Source organism: Perca flavescens, chromosome 12 (genome assembly GCF_004354835.1).
Source record: "Perca flavescens isolate YP-PL-M2 chromosome 12, PFLA_1.0, whole genome shotgun sequence".
NCBI classification, from domain to species: domain Eukaryota; kingdom Metazoa; phylum Chordata; class Actinopteri; order Perciformes; family Percidae; genus Perca; species Perca flavescens.
The window spans coordinates 26,099,617-26,118,164 of NC_041342.1; the positions used below are offsets into that span (position 1 = coordinate 26,099,617).

Genomic DNA, 18,548 nt, shown 5'->3' on the forward strand with positions numbered 1-18,548 from the left:
GTTTAGAAACACCCTACATATCATACTCTTAACAATATACTAATCAAAGATACCACTGACTTGGCCGGACGGGGGTCTCTAGTGCGCCTGCTCTACGGGCCGCACAGTGCGCAAGCAGTGCCGATCATTTGGGGAATTTTAGGCTACATGACGGCTTCATGCGCCACTGAGCCACTCTCATAGGAATGAACGGGGCTCCGCCTCAAACGCCGCAAATCATTCAGAAGATAATACATTCCGCTGTTTACTAAAATACTGTCCGCTGTCTGAGCTTAGCTTGAGAGGAGAAGTTGAAACGTGATTCTTTAGTGAACATCTAGAGGAAAATTTAGGTGGTTAACGGTCAATGTTAATCAGGGAATTTACTCACTCCTTCCAAAAGCAACATTAAAAGATAGCCGACTGAAAGTAGCGTTAAAGCAACACTATGTAACTTTTAACTGCAGCTGTAGTTCCGTTGAGACAACCTGTAGGGCTAAAAGTTACATAGTGTTGCTTTAACGTTAGATCCACATCACTTGATAAAGTCACGTTAGCCTAACTGACCTAACTGCTTAGCTGCCTGCATGTTTTCGTAGTTTATCTCTGCCATTTTGTTGCCGCTTCTTGTCTAATTCTCATCGGATTGTAGATGAACTTAGTCCATGAATCGGTTTCTTCCAAGAACCGGTGACGTCAGGTATCATTACTGACGGAGACGGAATGTCACTGAATGCAAGATGCTTCTTATTAACAGGAATAAAATGATCTCATCTAAAATTGACATTTAGAGCAGCACTGCCATGTTTGCTCACATCCAATTGTTTCTCCTCGTTTCCTCTGTGAGCTGCTCAACAAAAAACACAGTGTACAATTTTTGCCCACTGGGCTGACTCACTGCTGCACCTGGGAGTCCATTGCGCTGCTCAAGGGCAGGTTGATAGCAGCAGTTGAAGAAGAGAATCATATTTTTTTTTTCTCCTCACCAAGAATTTGTAATCTGGTCTGTGGATCCCCACCGGTGACCTTCCAATCATAAACCAGCCTCTCTACCCTCAAGGCTCCTCCACAACCGGAGAACATGACAATACAGACACCACACATGTTTACATCCCCTGGACACTGCCTGCATGCGTAAATGTATGTGTGCTTCACACAGGGGTCTCTCTACCCTTTACCCTCCCTGCATGGAGTGATAATGAGAGGAAATATACACAATGGAACCACTTTTCTCTTTGGAGGCAGGAGAGAGAAAGGGAGACAGGGAGAAAACAGGATATGGGGAACAAGAAGGTCGAATACAGGGGTAGGAAAGGGAGAAGAGGGTGTGACTGTAAGAGCCAGAAAGAGTGATTGCCTATTGACTTGATGAGAGAGATTGTAATTGTAAATCCAAGAAAGATAGGGTGTAATAGGGCTTAACCCTCCTCCCACAGCTGCTTTGGTAATTTATCCCTCTCTCTTTCCATCCTTTGCTATCTCTCTCTTTCGCCCTGTCACCCATCAATCTTTTTCCAATTACCTGCTGTGTCTATCCACAAATCCATCATAATCATTGCCATGGTAACAGGTTGCGTCCTCCGTTGGCTTTGGCCTATTGTTCAATATAATTGCAGGCCAAAAAGCAGTCTTTAGAAGAGGGAAGGCGATACACAGAGATGCCGAACTGGGCCGCGTCTGTGTGTTCAGTGACTAAATGTCTCTCCCACGTCTCCAAAGAGTTCACTTCAGAGGAGATAGTCTGCTTAATTTCAACCATGCCGTCCATTCATTAGACATTTTTATTAGCCATAATGTGAAGATTGGCTGCATCCCAGGCTGATGAAACAGCTTCCTTGCCCGCACAGCTGTCAATTATTGTGAAAACAAGAAACTATAGCAGCCCATAAAAGGTCAGTGAAGAACAAAACGATATGCATTTGTTATGAATATGAATGGGAACGAACGCTCTTCAAACATCTATTAAGGTGGTTCTATTTTATTTGGTCAGTCAGAATTGCAAGTCAATAAACACACATTTTTAGAGTGCCTCAGGTCTCTCTGTTGTTTCACATAATTAGCAAAGAACCCTTTTTTTAGCTCAAACCCCACCCAGCCTCTGAGGTAATATGATTAGGCTTTCCGAGTAGATTACTGAGGTTTTTTTTTTCTCAATACGAAAACTTGATCATATGCCAAATGATCAAAAGAGTATAGTCCAAAGTACATTACTGATCTTTTGGTATCAATATTAAAGAATAGGTTCACACTTTCTCAAGTCTGTAAAAACTATAATCAGGTGCCCGTACGAACACTGAAACACTCTGCAGTCCGTTGTTTACAATGATCTGCAGCCCATGGGCTGGCAGAGTAGTGCAGAGTCTGTTAAAAAAAAGGAGTGGGGAGTGGGGGTGTGGCCTTGACCAACCGCCACAAGTCTTAAAAATGGCCCCAAACCTTCTGTGTCCTGCTGTGGGGAAACAGCAACAGAACTGTGTGCTGCACCCATTCAAATGAATGTGTATCCGCTGGCTTGAGGTTATTGATATGTATAGGACACATAATGTGAATTTAATTTGCAAAACAGTGACTTTGTCATTCATGAGAAAAAGTTGGGATCGTTACCTGCTCCCATGTAAAATGCGCCCATGTCAGGCACTTGACTGTCATGTCAGCGGAAGAGTGCAGGTGTGATAAGTGAATTAGTGATCATTTAAATCAATTTGGATATGGTATGTATATGTGTATGATATTTATTTGAATTGATTATTTATTTGGTTAACTGGTGTTTGGTTTAAGTATGTTGTTTACATTGTGTCAGATGCTTGCTTTTCATAAATGGCTTACACCCATTCATATAAATAAAAAAGTACATTTGAATATAAGAGAGTAGCTCTGTGAGCTGTAGCTGGCATGCAACATAGGAAACTGGAGTGTTTTGTTATTGTGTTGGTTAGTGGCATGTAACATCCTCCACCCCCCATCATCTACTTACACCCCCCCTCTTTCTGCCTGCTCAACTGCATCAAGTCACACAGACATATAGCTTAAGAGACAGGAAATTAAGAGATTGGGTTTTTAAAATAAAAGACTCAATATTATCAAAAGGACATATTCAACAAAGAAATTGCATGACATAATGGCAGCTACACTGTAGTGTCTGCAGCTGTGGGGACGCCAGAAGATCACGAGCCAGAGCACGTCTACACTATATAGGATGATGAAATAGCTGCACCAGTGGTGAGCTTACAGGCCTCGGTAGAACCATTTTAAGCCTATATCCTTAAGGCCCAAAGTAGCCACAGAAGCTGAAAAGGATCAAAAGACGCACCTGAGTCAGACCTTGTTGTTGGCTTTTCAACCCACGTCATTTCCAAAACCTGATTTTCTAATTCGTTAGCATTCAGAACACATTTCTGCAACAGAAGGATAGAGAAAACCCAAAAGGGAAAGGCAACCAATTGACTTAAAGTTAAAAATGAATGATGGAAAAAAATACTATATAGCATTTGAAAAAACAAAATGATAAAAGAACGTTGAAAAATTGACAAAAATTTCGGAAAACGGTTCAAAAATGTGGGAAAACCCCCACAAAGACGTCAATGTCGTAGAAAACAAAATCGTCAAGAACACCAGAAAAAGTGACAATAAAACGTGGATAAAAGTTGCAAAAACGTCGGAAAAAGCTTCAAAAACATCGGGGAAAAGCGACAAAAGCGTCGAAAAAGACAACCATGCTTGCATGGTCGACGGGAAGACAAGGGTTAATAGTAACTTACTACTTATAATTACAATGAATGTATCTGAAATAACTGATTGAAGTGTTTATGACCTAAAGTGGCTGGACATTGTTGACTTCACAACCTGGAAAATCACAGGATAAACACAGTAAGCCTGTCATGGATGAATAAAGGTTAAAAAAATAATAATAATTATATAGGTCTGATTGAACTGTTGTTCTCCTTTAATCACTTGCTGGCATTGTAATCATCTAATGAGTGGATGTTGAGATAGGGTCAGATAAGAGAGTATAACAAATTAAAAATATAGAGAATGGTCACATTTAGTTGTAAATATCCTATAAAGAAGCAGGGAAGTGTACCATGCCATTTATATACTTGTTTTGCAGACTTTTTGATATTTCTGTTCTACTCATTTAGTTACCAATTGTGGCTTGAATTAATTTCCAGCATCATCACCTGCATTTATATTTAAGGAAATATTGTCATTTAATAAAGTGGTCTTCCCACGTGTGTTTATATTAGGCTAGAAGGGAACACGTAGAAGTGGTAAACTTCAGGAAGACCTCAGAGCAAAGTAAGTTGATATCTGAAGTAATAACCAATATGTTTAATGCATCAGTCGCAGATATCCTAGGTGTATTGTGTAAAAGGGTGTAGAACAATATAAACTAGAGCAGTATTGTGCGTGCAATGAAACAATAAACTACACCATACAAACGACCCTAGCTAGAAATGTTAACCTGATTTATCCCTTTCACAACTAGCACACTTTTTCTGTAAAATGCCCATTTGTAAATAGGTTATTTTATTTTGAAAGTTGTGATCGGAAGTGTTGTCTGAGATCCTGTCTGGTTTGACACTCTGCTCAGTGTGTGTGTTTGAGAGTTTGTGTGTACTCGGCTTCCTGCTGCTGCTCGGTGTCCACACACCCTCCGTCTCGTCAGTGTTGATCGGCTCGCCATGGCGGAACGACGTAGAGAACAGCCGCCCCATCCTCTCCTCTCCTTGCCACCGGCCAGCAAGCGACCCTGCCTGCGCCCTGCTCCCCGAGGTCCCGGCCCGGGGCCCGGCCACGGCAGCGGGTTGCCCAGCTCCCGGTATCGTTCCCCGGAGTCCCTTCTGGACTGCGCCGCTAAGGCAGTAGCGGAAAAGTGGGCCTTCGAGAGAGTAGAGGAGCGCTTCGAGCGGATCCCGGAGCCCGTCCAGCGCCGCATCGTCTACTGGTCTTTTCCTCGCAACGAAAAGGAAATATGCATGTACTCTTCGTTTCAGTGCCGAGTCGCCGGCGAGGAGGGTCCGTCGGCGGCAACCGGCGGGACTGGGGGTTCTGGGTCCGGAGCTACCACCGCCGGTGGCGGCGCAGGATCTACCGGTACGACGGCTACCGTGGGGGCAGCCGGACCAGTGGGAACGGGAGACGGACTGCCTTTCCGCCGGGGTATCAGGCTGCTAGAGACCGGCTGTGTGGAAAACGTTTTGCAAGTTGGTAAGTGGAATATTTCAGTATAACCGAGGCGAAGCTTTTTGGCACAAACATTGTGGACCGTTTCCAAGTCTCTGCTGCTGGATCTTTACTGGAGATGATTGATGGAAGTTTTCCCCTGCTATCGTGGAAAAGTATGAGTGTCTCTTTTCCTTGCATTTATGACCCCACATTGGTCTCGGTGTGTTTAGTTTATTAGCTTTACGAGAAAACATTTGTTAAATTTTGAGCTTTCATCAGCCTCTCCGTGAAAAGGGAAGCGAAGGTACGGTCGCTTGCTAGCTTAGCTTAGCTGACCAGAGCTGTTAAAAAATTAAAGGGCTTCCTATTGTGGCTTTTCACTACTCTGTAGCTCTACCCCTGGCTACTGCGTCTTTGCCCAGCTTTGACTTCGCGTTGAAGCATGGTCTCGCTGTATATATACGTGTTTTCAAACAAGAGAAGCCGTGGTTCGGCAACTATCAGCACTTTTTCCTTCCTCTCTGGGGCTCCTCGTCGACAGTCGGAGCTGGCTGGAGCCGAAACCCCGGCAGGGAGGCAGGGGGGAGGCGCGGAGGAGGAGGGCTGACAGTCGCGGATACAAAAACGTTATAGCGTCGGGGCTTTATTTTTGTTTGTGCGATTTCTTCGTTGCAAAAGTCGTTTTTTCCCCCTCAACTCACCATCGGTCAAGGGGGGATTAGGCAAGGAACAAAGGCGGTTATTGGGTTTCTTAGTATGATTAATCCAACGGTAATCCGAAAAAATCCCCCCACAGTTTTTTGTTTATTTGCCGCTGCTGGTCGGACCGGACAAAGAGCGCAGTCGCCACCAACGTGGAAAAATACATGCTGGGTGTTTGTGTTGTTTCTTATTATTAAAGTTAACCCCTTGGTAGCAGTGTATAACGTTAAACTGCCTTTATTAGTGCGTTTGCCCGAAGCCTCTCAGTCGCTTGCAACACAAAAGGCTCCCAGTTGAAATGATCGATAAGCGTCTCGCATTTCCAGCGCTGCAGAGAGGCTGAGTCCAAACAAAGGGCCATTCCGCAAAGCTGCATCTCCTCTCATTAGCTTCATACCCCCGGCTCTAAACAGACACCAAATGAGCTCAGACATCAGGGAAATTGACGAGATGAAGCCGACACATTTAAAACAACAAAAAACAGCGTTTTATGGTTACCGGTAGGATTTTTCTAAGGCCATATGGCATGAGAGCCACTGGAGCTTGTCTGGGGTTTCATGTTGCTCCAAGGTATCTGGGGGATGGGGGGAGCTGCAAACTGTGCCCTGCTGCGTTTCTCTGTGTCTGCTGTATCTAATTGCATTTTATATATGCTCATCGATTCCAACCTATAATTAAATGAAATCTGAGACATGAATATGAAAGTAAGATTTGTTGCCGTCTGGCTTGATAAGTTTTTGCAAACTGTCTGAGAAAGTTCATAGATTAGTGATTGAAGTAAGATTTGTTCTGGCTTTTAGTTCTGTTGAAAGCCTCAAGGCGTGTACTATATGCATGGATTGTTTGTAAACCCTAACTTTAGTGAAAGGCTGCTTGAGCAAGTTAGAAGTGTTGACCTACTTTTAACACTTCCTGTCATTACAGACATCAACCTGGTACACCCACACAGGTGAAGCCATGTGTGTGTGTGAGCAGAACTAGGTGCTTTACCTGAGAATTCTGGTGTGTGTGTGTGTACAGAATTCCATTAAAAATATTTATAAAGTTTGTAGCACTTAAGGACAAAATGTAAACTTTATCCCATTGGTTATGAACTTCAGTTGGAATGTACACAATCAAAACAAAGCATACAGCCGTAAGCAAACACTTCCAGTCTTACCGGCTTAAACGGCAAATCTTTTCCAATCCCATCCAAGGTCAGTCATAGCAGGCCGGCACATGGTTTTGTCTTTCTGTCAACAAAACACAAGACGGGCTAAATAGCTGTGTGACATCAAGATAAGATGTGGCTTGTTCTTCACTTTGCAGACCATGGGAACCCGTCAGTGTGGAAGGTTTACTGACTGACTTAACAGGAGAACAATTGTTTTCTTCACAGCTGGATTAAGATAGGTTGGGCAACCGAGCACGCTTACACACACAATGCCCTCATTAAGGATCATGTAACACACCTGTAAATGACAGTCTTAAGATTGCTTTCACCTGACATGGCATAATATAATCGCCTCTTAAAACAGTGGCAGTGCTTGTTTTTGAGAAAGTGAGATGGACGTGCCATGCACTTTGTAATAGGAACACCGGGGAGGGATTTAGGAATGAGACAAGGCTGCATGCAGACACATGCATGTTGGTGCATGGTTTAAAACAAATGGCATCTCTGGGACTTGCAGCATGGAAAAGTGGTATTCAACTTTGGAATCACAAGTATGCATATTAATTGTTTAGATTGGGCTGCAAGCTACATTCATACACCAAAACAAAATGCTTTTTACCTTTTTATTGAGTTTAGTATAGTGCTGGGCAATATATCGATATTATATCGATGTCGTGATATGAGACTAGATATAGTCTGGATATCGTGATATAGTAGTATAGACATAGTAAGTGTTATCTTTTCCTGGTTTTAAAGGCTGCATTACAATAAAGTGATGTCATTTTCTGAACTTACCAGACTGTTGTAACTGTTCTATTATTTGCCTTTACACAGTCATTATATCCACATTACTGATGATTATTTATCAAAAATCTCATTGTGTAAATATTTTGTGAAAACACCAATAGTCAACACTACAATATCGTTGCGCTATCGATATCAAGGTATTTGGTCAAAAAATAGTGATATTTGATTTTGTCCATATTGCCCAGCCCTAGTTTAGTATGCTTTAAATCAAGACAAAGTCATAAAATAAAATAAGCTAAACTTTATTAATTCCCACACTGGGGAAATTCCTGTGCCGTCTGCAACAATCCCAAGCTGAGGTGGATGATGCTGTGTTTGTGACTTAAGGGGAGCTGTTTACCACTGGCGTCTTAAAGGTTTTAAGACCTCCACCAAGTAGTACACAACCAGGAACACTGAAGTGATAAGCTCACAAGCTAGGCTATCATGAGATTTATTCATTTTCTTGGTTATTCCTCACAGCTATCACAAGCACAGCAAGAGCCCCTGGTCCTATAAACTCATTCTCGTCTTTAGACTTGTTTATCTCCCGGTTTCTCAGAATCTGTGTGCCTAAAGCCAGATCTGGAATTGCTCATGTTTTTTCAGTTAATTACTAATGGGTTCTGGTGCTAGGGAGGGGGGGGAAATCTGTGATTTGCTTTTCTACTGTCCGGGTCACGGAAAGTTTAAGACCAGACTAGGAATGTGTGAAAAGAGGACAACTGTTGCTTGTTGTTACCACAATGAAACATTGAAAGCAACACCAAATCTCATTTTCGTAATGAGACGGGGAGCTGCATGACTGGTATCGTATTATTTTTCACAATTTAGATTTTTATATCCATGGTGTCTTACTGCTTGAGTGAATCCGGCTGCTGATCTTTTCCCCCTAAAAGTTTGCGTAACGACTTCTCCAGCAAGCTGACTAATAATGGCATGGTTTTGGAAAAGAATAATTTTTAGCAGGAATTGTGTTTACCGTTAAACAATGAGATGACTGGTATGTCCCTTCGGATGCCCTCCACCTCCATACATTACGTGCAAAGGTCTTTGTCTGTCAGCTTCTTTTAACCGTAATACCAACTGATTGAAGAGACGTGAGCTCATCAACAACTCATCGGCCCATGTGTTCATAATAATCTACTCCTCGCTCCAAGTCATAATTAGAATAATCAAAGCTAAGCGTGCTTGTATTTGTAAAACCCCCATCATTCACGACACAAACACACACATGTGCGCCCAGAAACCCCCTTACCAGAGCCTTATAAAGTCCTCAGAGAGCGGGAGGAAGGGATATAAAAGGAGGGATGGAAGGAGGGGGGTTCTTAAGCTTTGAGTCAAGCTTTGGGATTATTGGGTCATGCTTTGTTACCCAGCTGTAGAAAAGCCCCTTGTTCACAGAAGGGGGTATATGTGTGTGTGCACCTCCCTGTCTCTGCAACGTTACATAAAGCTGTAATGGGTCCCTGACGCCTTTTGAAGCACCGGTGACTCTGACAAGGCAAGGCAGCAAAGTTGAAACAGGATTAAACTGTATGGGAGAGTCAGTCAGTGGGCTGAAAACACCGTGGGGGCTTCTTAACTCCACACACTCCGTTTCTGGTCCTGAAATGTCTAAAAGCTCCTAAAACCGGTCCTTTTAATTAGGACTGGGTATCAAAACAGCAGCATTACTTTGGCAACGACTGAGTATCGAAAACAGTCAGTTACCAAAAGTTGCCATGTGAAATATCAGTTTCATACTTTGATAGGATAGCAATTGCCTCCCGGAGTCCAAGATGACGTCTCTAAATTGCTGGTTTGACCAAACGACAGTTAAAAAAAAAAAATTCACTTTTCAAAACGGGAAAGTAACACATCCTCGAATTCTAGAGGCTGGAAACTATGAATGTTTGGCAATGTGCTTGATCTATCAATTTAAATGAGGAATCAAGTAGCAAAAATTTTTAGCAATGATTTATGTTAGCACTACTACGTGCCACATACTGCACATTTTGAGGAATGCGATTGAATTAAGTGATTGGTAATGTGAACAATCGAGAGAGCCTGGGAAAACCCCACTATGATAAACTCCACATTGAAGTATGTAAAAGAGAAGCTATTTTTTTTTTTTTTTTTTTTTTAAATTCCACATCACTTAGAAAGTAAGTTACTTTTTAGTGTGGAGTTCCTACTTGTTATCTCTGTATTTAGTTCGTGTCAGTTCATGTATGATTTTTAGATTTCAGTTTGCCGTGTGTGTGTGTGTGTGTTTGTGGAGTGAGGATGTCGGGGGTTGGTTCTTGCCAGTATTTCCTCAGATGTAACTCCCTTGCAAAACGGCCGCGGGGCTCCTTGTTGTGGGAAAGCTCGTGAGCCTCTGGTGTAAATCCGCTCATCGGTTGCTCAAGAGAGTTGCGATTAAAGACAGAAGGAGGCGTGAGCTCATCCTCGCTTACCTCATCTCCAATCTTTCTTCCTGACTCGACTCTCAGGACCGAGTCCACTGACGCAGCTGCGTTTTTAATCTTTCTGTTTTCTTTTCAAATGTCTTGATCTGCGTTTCGTTCAGTGAAACTGTATGCAGCTCTTGTCTTTCATGCTCTTTTATGTTCTTCACACACCCTCCCTCTTCGTTTCTATAACTTGCATCAGGAAAAGATGACTGCCGCTTTAATCATATTCTGTCTGTAGGCTCCTGCATAGTAAAGGGCTGTTAGTCGGCCAGATCTTAAAGTTTTTTTGTTTTTTTCTTCTTTGCTTTATTCCTTCCGTCTCCCCGACTGTTTTGGCTGCTGCTGCTTGAGGAAGTGTCGGTGGTTTTGACAGGACAACTGGGGGAAGCTGGAAAGAGTCGGTCATGACTCTGTTGAGTGAGAAAGAGGTCAGAGAGTTGACGAGAACAGTCTGGGCATGCGCCTTTGCAGTGTTTCCACACTGTCGGGATGTTGGCTCATGTTCTTCTGAGAAACCATGAGTACCTTAGCAGAGGACAGACCCCCATATGACTTGTGCCTGCCATACACTAGAAGACTTTGAACAGACTTCAAAAAGACTCGAAGTCTGACACCATCTCACGTCTAAAGACAGTCATCTCACATCTAAAGTTAAAGACTGTCATAATCTGTAAAGACTTGGGATCTTGCAGGGTCACAAATTCCAAGGCTACGGCTAGTTTTGTTTTGAATTATTTAACCAAGCTAGCTAGCTAGCTACCGCTGGTAACTTAAGGGAAAGTTTGCCGATTTTCTGTTCTGCCGTACATCTAGATCAGTGGTTCCCAACTTTTTTTCCTTGGCGCCCCCCATCATGTTTAAGAAAAGTTCGCGCCCCGAAACCAAGTTGAGGTAACTCTCGAGATAGAGCCTTACTTTTTTTTTTTGATACAGACCCGTTATCAGCACTGCTACATTTCTCCGCCATGTTAAAATAGTGATGCCGTGGCGGCAGGAGAATCTGTATTTTAACTTCACTAAAACGACTTAAAACTTACGATAATATCAAACACGTTCGATTTTGTCAAGACGGAAAAAAGGCTGAATCGGACAGAGTTTTATGACCACCTTACACCAAACGATCCAACCCTAGCATGACTCATGATTTCATTCCGATTTTGGAAATTAGTCTGCGACAGTGGAATCACTTGAAAAGTCCTTAGGTGTAAGGTCGGCATTAGCTGATGGTGTATATGTGTATACAGGAGGAGGTAATATACGTATGTGTTGATCGGTTTGATTGGTCCTGTTTACTGTTTGCTCTTTGGTCTAGTCTATGGACTGGAAACATAATGTGTACTTTTCCATATCGGGCATTTTCATTCAAATTTAAGGGTTGCTCGTGTTCATATTTAATTCTAAAGCAGTTGTTCTCAATATTTTGATATAAAAAAAATGGACGATCTTGAAAATTACGTAAAATTAAACCGCAGCAATTTTGATGATCGATTAAAGCTTTTTAGTCATTTATCAAGTGAAATTTTCCTGTATGCTTTACATGATCTATGATCCTGTTGTATTTCAGCGTAATGTAATACTTTAATGTCTTGCTGTTTTTGTTGTAAAGCCCTTTGTAACTAGAAAAGTGCTTTATATTATTTAAATGCTCATCATCACTTTGATTTTAAGAAATGGTACATTTTCAACTTGTAAGTGCTTTAACCTTCAATGCGGTGGTAAGTGCATTTCTTTTTGTATCTATTTATCCATGTATATTCACAGCAGAGCCACGTCTGAGCCACAACTTAAGCCACTTAGCGCACACGCACACACACACACACACACACACACACAGTCCGTCTTCAACCCTTTCCCAGTGCACAACACAGACAGAAAATATTTAATCAGTGTAATTAATTCCGTGCCCGGCACACTCGAAAAGAGAAAATCGGTAAAACAAATTGTCCCCGCACTCTTTTTAGCTCTTGGAGAGGCTCGTGGAAGATGAGGCCATTAGGAAGATGCTCTGTTGTTGTATTCATCAAAGGAAGAGGCACCTGTACGCACGCGTGTGTGAGAGGGCCTGAGGGCTGATTATCTAAAATCATTAATCGGAGGTTGTTGTTTGACGGCTTCCTCCACCAGACAGCGAAGGCGACCATTTGGATGTTACACATGAGACACAAAAAGAGGAATCGTAAAGCGCCTAATCCATACTATGGTCTATGATAGACTAGCAACGGCGTAGCTACGGCGTGGAGTTGACGCAGAAGCATCAAACAGCCTTTATGCTGTGCTCTTGAACTTTGGTTGATTCTAGAATGGATGGTCCAGAAGGATTGGCTTGGGTCATGCCTTTGCCCGTCTCTCCGGACCATCTATTCTAGCATCAACCTTAAACTTTTGAGGTCAATTCCAGTCAATTTATTTGTCATATAAACTCCATATGAAAATACAATTCCAGTGATATGTAATGGTATCCATTCCTTGCAATAGAATTTTTTTTAAAACCACTAGCTAGATTGTTATTTTAAAGCCAAAAAAGTTCTAAAATGGAAGTATTACCCTAACAGCACTCACTCCTGTAAAATGAAGCTCTTTTCTTGCTGTGTCCTTCCAGCATTGTTCCCCTTTTCTCCATGTGTGTATATCCCTTATGGGCTTTCTGTTTAAACCTGGCCTCAGGTGTTTCAGCCACATTTTTGCAGCGATTTCCAGCGGTGCCATTTCCACTCCGGACTTGTTTGCAGTAGCAAGCTAAAAAGGGGAATTATTTGCCGTTGGTACCGTTTGCTCAGCCCCGTCCCTCGACAACCGCTCCTTTTCTTACAGTTGTCAGCACAACATGTGTGTATGGAGGCTGTGTGTACCTGCACGTGTGATGAGATAAAAACACAGAGCAAACATGTTTTTACTCCTCCTGTCCACCTTTAGTCCGTATACCTTGGGTGGTGGGTGTGCAATTATCAGCCAAGATCAACGGTGGCCTTGTCCTTTTTTAGCTTTTGAAGCTGACAGCCTTCTGTATTCAGTTATTGCAGTGTTCCACACCTGTCTTTTATTGGCTTTCTGTGTGTGTTCAAGTGTTGACCATGGTTGTTGTACACATCTGGCCCCTGTCCATGTCTCCGAGAGAGGCTGGACTTGAAAGGGAAGGCTGAGGCTAGCAGACTGGACTATTATGTCCTTGTTTGGTTGTAATTGCCTAACAAATGTTGGGGAGAAAGGAGAGAAATGGACAGACGTAGAGGCAAAGGTGGTATTTGAAATGCAAAACAGACTCAAATAAAACTCTGTCTTGTGATCAGGTTGTGAGCCTCATATGCAGCAGAATTCGATGACTGAGGGGGATATACTATATTCTCTACACTACTTTGTCATGTAATATAATCTCATAAATCATCCCACATGAGATTAAGTGACATATTTCCATAGAAATAAAGGCAATGCCTGTGGCGCGCACACAACACGAGGGGAAATCCAGGATGATTGAAGTGGTGGTGGGGGGGTGATAGGTAGCATTGTTTAAAAAAAAAAAAAATTAATCTCTAGGGGAGACTCATTTGTAGAAGATGTGAATCTTCATGGGGACTTTTTTCTTTTATTTGACACCTTCACCAGTCACATGAAAGACAAATACGTTGTCTTGCACTTGAAGAAGTTCAGGCCTCAACAGTCTTGGCAATATTTTCACCCCAAATTAAAACTTGCTTTCATTTTATTTGCCCCAAATCTCAAAAAAAGGCAATTTTGTAAGAACATCGAAAGCTTAGAGGGATAGTTAAAGTTTTTTTTGAATAAGGTGGTATGCCCTGTGGATCAAGTGTGCAGCTTTTCAGACAGAAATGAAGAGCAGCATATGGGGACAGCTAGCAAAATAATTTCAACTGAACGCTTTTTTCCCTAAATTTCTTTTTTTAAATGCTATTTTGTACTCCAATCATTCGTGCCATGTCGTCAAGGTTATTAAAAAAAAAAAAAAGTCCAAACAGGACAAGAGAGTGGTATCCATCTTCCCATCTAACTTTTAACTTTCTTTCTTTCTGCCTTGCACTTAACACGCTTTCTGTCTGTCTTTCTTTGTATGCTAAAAGAGTAGTCAAAGAGCAGATACAGGGACTAAACCATAACATTGAAAAGATCAGGTATTCTCCGAGCCAATTAGATTAGATTTGACCTTTTTACAGCGCACATTCTCATCGGACGTGGGTTTCTGGGTTCGATCTGTGTGGCGGAGCGAATACTAGTGGAAGCAGTGCTGGAGATACGGCACTGTGACTACTGTACACACTACAGGCACACACAGCATGAATACAAAACCCAGTAGTATGCATGGTTACAAGTGGAAAGAATCTTAAATTAATGTGATTTGTCTTTTTTCCAGTTCCACATCTGCAGCATGTTGAGCACAGAAGTCCAGTGCTGTTCCCATAATGCCCTGCTTTGTGTTAGCCTGTCCATGTGCTGATTCTTTTCATCTTTCCTTTGAGCGATGTGAATTTGGTGCTTTATTGTGTGGCCCATCTCCACTTGCAATGGGGCAGCTGTAGATCATAGATATCAGGCACAGATAGTCATCACTCCCTTTTTTTCCACTCTTCTTTCAAATGCATGCATACACAGTTGTGTATTGCAGCATTGTGGCCTTGACCAACTACCACTTTGCTCCTTTGAAAGCCATGATGTCTCTCTCTCTCTCATGGGTGGGCCAAATTCTCTGGGTGGGCAAAGCAGAGAAAGGGGAGGTAACCTTGCTCCTTATGACCTCATCAGGAGCAGATTCCAGATCAGCCCATCTGAGCTTTCATTTTCTCAAAGGCAGAGCAGGATACCCAGGGCTCGGTTTACGCCTGTCACCATTTCTAGCCACTGGGGGACCGTAGGCAGACTGGGGGAATGCATATTAATGTTAAAAAAATCTCAAAGTGAAAATTTCATGCCATGGGATTCATCAGCACCGACCTCTTCAATTGATTTGATATTTTCTGATTGCCAAGGCTCTCTCTCCCTGGTCACCTTGTGCTTTTCATCGCGCTCCTTCTCTCCCCCCAAATGTGTGGATAAGGTTTTAAAGGAAGCACTTAGTGCTAAAACTACGAATAATTATATCACTTGGAGACCAAGTCCCCTATTATGGTGATTCAGACTGTCAGTGTGCATTAGCAAATGGGCCAGGGCCTCCTGTGTGGCTGAATCATTTTGAGTCGTGCGCTGTGTGAATCTGAAATGTGACCAGCACACCACTCTGTAACCCCCTAAAGGTCCTAAAAAGTCTCAGCCACTCCCATTTCCCTTTTGTGCAAGTAGTCAATCAGACTTTATCTGACACTATAGCTATGTTTACATACAGCTGCAAGAGCTCAACAAACCTTTGAGATTAAAATATGATGATAATACAATAAAAATGACCTCAAACAATTAGGGCTGCCCCCTCTAAGTCGATTAGACTAAGATTTCTTTGGTCGATTAGTCATTTTTTTTCCAGCTTTTTTTTAACACAAGAGTTAAAGTGGTGTTCTTGCATGATTCTTTGTGGAGAAACTCCGTTTTACAGCTCTTGATTAAACCAACGAATCCATTAGTTGACAAAATCGTGTGTGTGTTGGTTGATTAAGAATTTCTTTAATCGAGGACAGCCCTACAAACAACTGGTTAGTACTGCATTCATCTAAGCCTGACCCTATTCATGAAAATAAAAGCCAAAACGGTAAAAAAGCACCAACCCTCATCCGTTCAACCATAATGAGGACTTGTACATTGGATCAGCAGCATTTCCGTGCTTTCTGGAGAGTCCGACAGATAGTTAAAGGCCCAATCCTTAAACCAAGTTAAATCGAAGGGCTTCAAGACCACCGAAATTCGAGCCAAAGATTGCAACCTGCTAACTCATACACAGGTTTTTAATACAGACAAATCAGACAAGCACCAAAAAGCAGCTACCTGGGGCAGTGGAAGAAGCTATAAACACTTAGGCCTTAAAAAGTTATGGCGGGCATGCAAACAACGTACTTACACCTTGCTTCAGCTGCTGAATGCACTAGCTTGTTCAAATTGAACAGTTTTTGTGTGAAACAAGGCATTATTACTTACATTTTGGGTATGGTAATGTTTATAATTCCTCCAAATAAAGTGATTTAGGTGATCCAGCTAAACTGTTGGCTTGTATACAACCGGTCTGGCCATTTAATGCTCACATTTCTTGCCCTGTCTGACTTTTTCGCACTGTGTAAGTGAAATTCAATCACATATATGGGGACGTATTTCACATTTTGTGGTTAATGTGCAGTTTGGGGCTTTAACGAAAACATTACAGAAATATCAACCTCTTTATTACAATTGTGACACGGTGTTCTGATACATGTATCTCTGCAGCCTTTCCCTCACTGTGACTCGCCTATTTGTTCTGTAATAGGCTGTTGGGTCATGCTGCTCTGTTGATGGCCTCTTCCTCTATGAACAAGCCAGTCTGCTAACTGCTAGGAAGGATACGTAATCGTATCAAACTGGAGCGTGGAAGATGCCTTCTCAGGACTTGTTAATTTAACGCTGCGTTAATGTGAATCACCCCATTTTGCCGTCGTACATTATTGTGCTGCATTTTCCACAGTTTTCCTCCTCCTTTCTCTGCCTGTCCGCCTGACTCCCTCTCCTCTTTATCTCCCTGCCTGCTAATAACAGCACTCTGTGTGGGTTGCTTTAGTGGAAGGCCTGCCATGCCCCATTAGGCTGCAGTCTCACCGACAAATGAATGGTAAGACTGACTGCAAAGAGAGGAGGAGATGGAGGAGGAGATGGAGGAGGAGGAGGAGGAGGAGGAGGAGGAGGATGAAAAAAGGGCCGGCGCAGGGATGCAATGGGTGAGAAAAGAAATAAAGGCGGGGCAGCGGGAAGGAGACAGAAGAGAGGGCGAAGAGGGTGTGAAGGAAAGACAAAATAAGGGAAAGGGGTGAGAGTGAGGAGAGGTGTGAAGCAAGCAAGGAAGGAGGGAGGGAGAGGAGAGCTAAATGGCAAATGTAGAAGTACATAACCAACCTGTCACCTCTGGCTCTCCCTTCCCTCTTCAGTCTCTCTATCTATCTATCTATCTATCTATCTATCTATCTATCTATCTCTCTCTCTCTCTCTCTCTCTCTCTCTCTCTCTCTCTCTATATATATATATATATATATATATATATATATATATATATATATATATATATATATTAGGGCTGGGACTCGATTAAAAAAATGTATCTAATTAATTACAGGCTTTGTAATTAATTAATCGCATTTTAATTGCATAAATATTTGACCTGAGAACAGTAAGAAGTAATTTTTTTCACATGGATTTTTAGTATACCATTGAATAATGACTGAATACATAAGCTTAAGCAACAAAATATTGTTTATTTTTGTTCAACCAAGTCCAGCAGACCAGTGCAATTTTTGCCATTAAGTGTAGCAATAGCATATTTAGAAATATAGTACATTTCAGAAATTCAGGTAGCCTATAGGTAGGTAGACCTTCTGTAAACTATGTTTTTTTTAAGTAAAACACAATACCAATAGTTACCCTGGTCCTTAAACCAGTCATCTGGTGGAGTGTAGGTTGGGTGTGGGTCCTTGTACTCTGAGTCGGGCTAACGTCCACGCTAGCTGCTAAATGTTTTGCGTTGAGGTGATACTTGAGGCTCGATGTGCTGCGGTGATATGCGAATTCCTTGTTGCATAGCATGCACACAACCATGCTCTAATCGACGCTTCCATCCGTTCGTTTTTTATAACAAAATGTCCCATCCGCGGGGACAACCAATGCTGTCTCGTCAGCTTCTTCGCTCATGTTCACTGTGGTTTGTTGTTGTCTGAAGTCATGTACGCTAGTTGGTGCTCCAGTATAATCGGTCCGCCGAAACTCATCCAGTAAGAAACGTCCCGCGGTGCAAAAATAAGTGTGATTAAAATGCGTAAAAAATGTTTAACGTGTTATTTTTTGTGTAATTAATTAACGCTTAAAGTCTGTAATTAATTAATCTTAATTAACGCGTTAAAGTCCCGGCTAGCTATATATATATATATATATATATATATATATATATATATATATCTCTGCACTCACAAAAAAGCCAAAGGGCAGGGACCTCATTAGGCTCTCAGCAGTCCATGAGAGAGAGAGAGAGAGAGAGAGAGAGAGAGAGAGAGAGAGAGAGAGAGAGAGAGAGAGAGAGAGAGAGAGAGAGAGAGAGAGAGAGAGAGAGAGAGAGAGACTACTGAGCTCTATGTTGGGGGATGGGGATGCCCTGAGAAAAGAATGGAGCAGAGGGAGGAATGAAATTGAATTGATAGGAGCAGTCAAGTGCAGACACA

General features: G+C 42.2%; 1 protein-coding gene across 1 annotated transcript in view; it reads left to right on the top strand.

Moving 5' to 3' along the window:
* The first annotated feature begins 4,557 nt into the window (after positions 1-4,557).
* zswim5 (zinc finger, SWIM-type containing 5) overlaps positions 4,558-18,548 on the top strand; it is a 62,356-nt gene continuing 48,365 nt past the window's right edge. Inside the window, exon 1 of the mRNA XM_028593593.1 lies at positions 4,558-5,187. Coding sequence (XP_028449394.1) covers positions 4,662-5,187 — 526 coding nt within the window. The 5' untranslated portion in view covers positions 4,558-4,661. The remainder of the gene's footprint in view (positions 5,188-18,548) is intronic.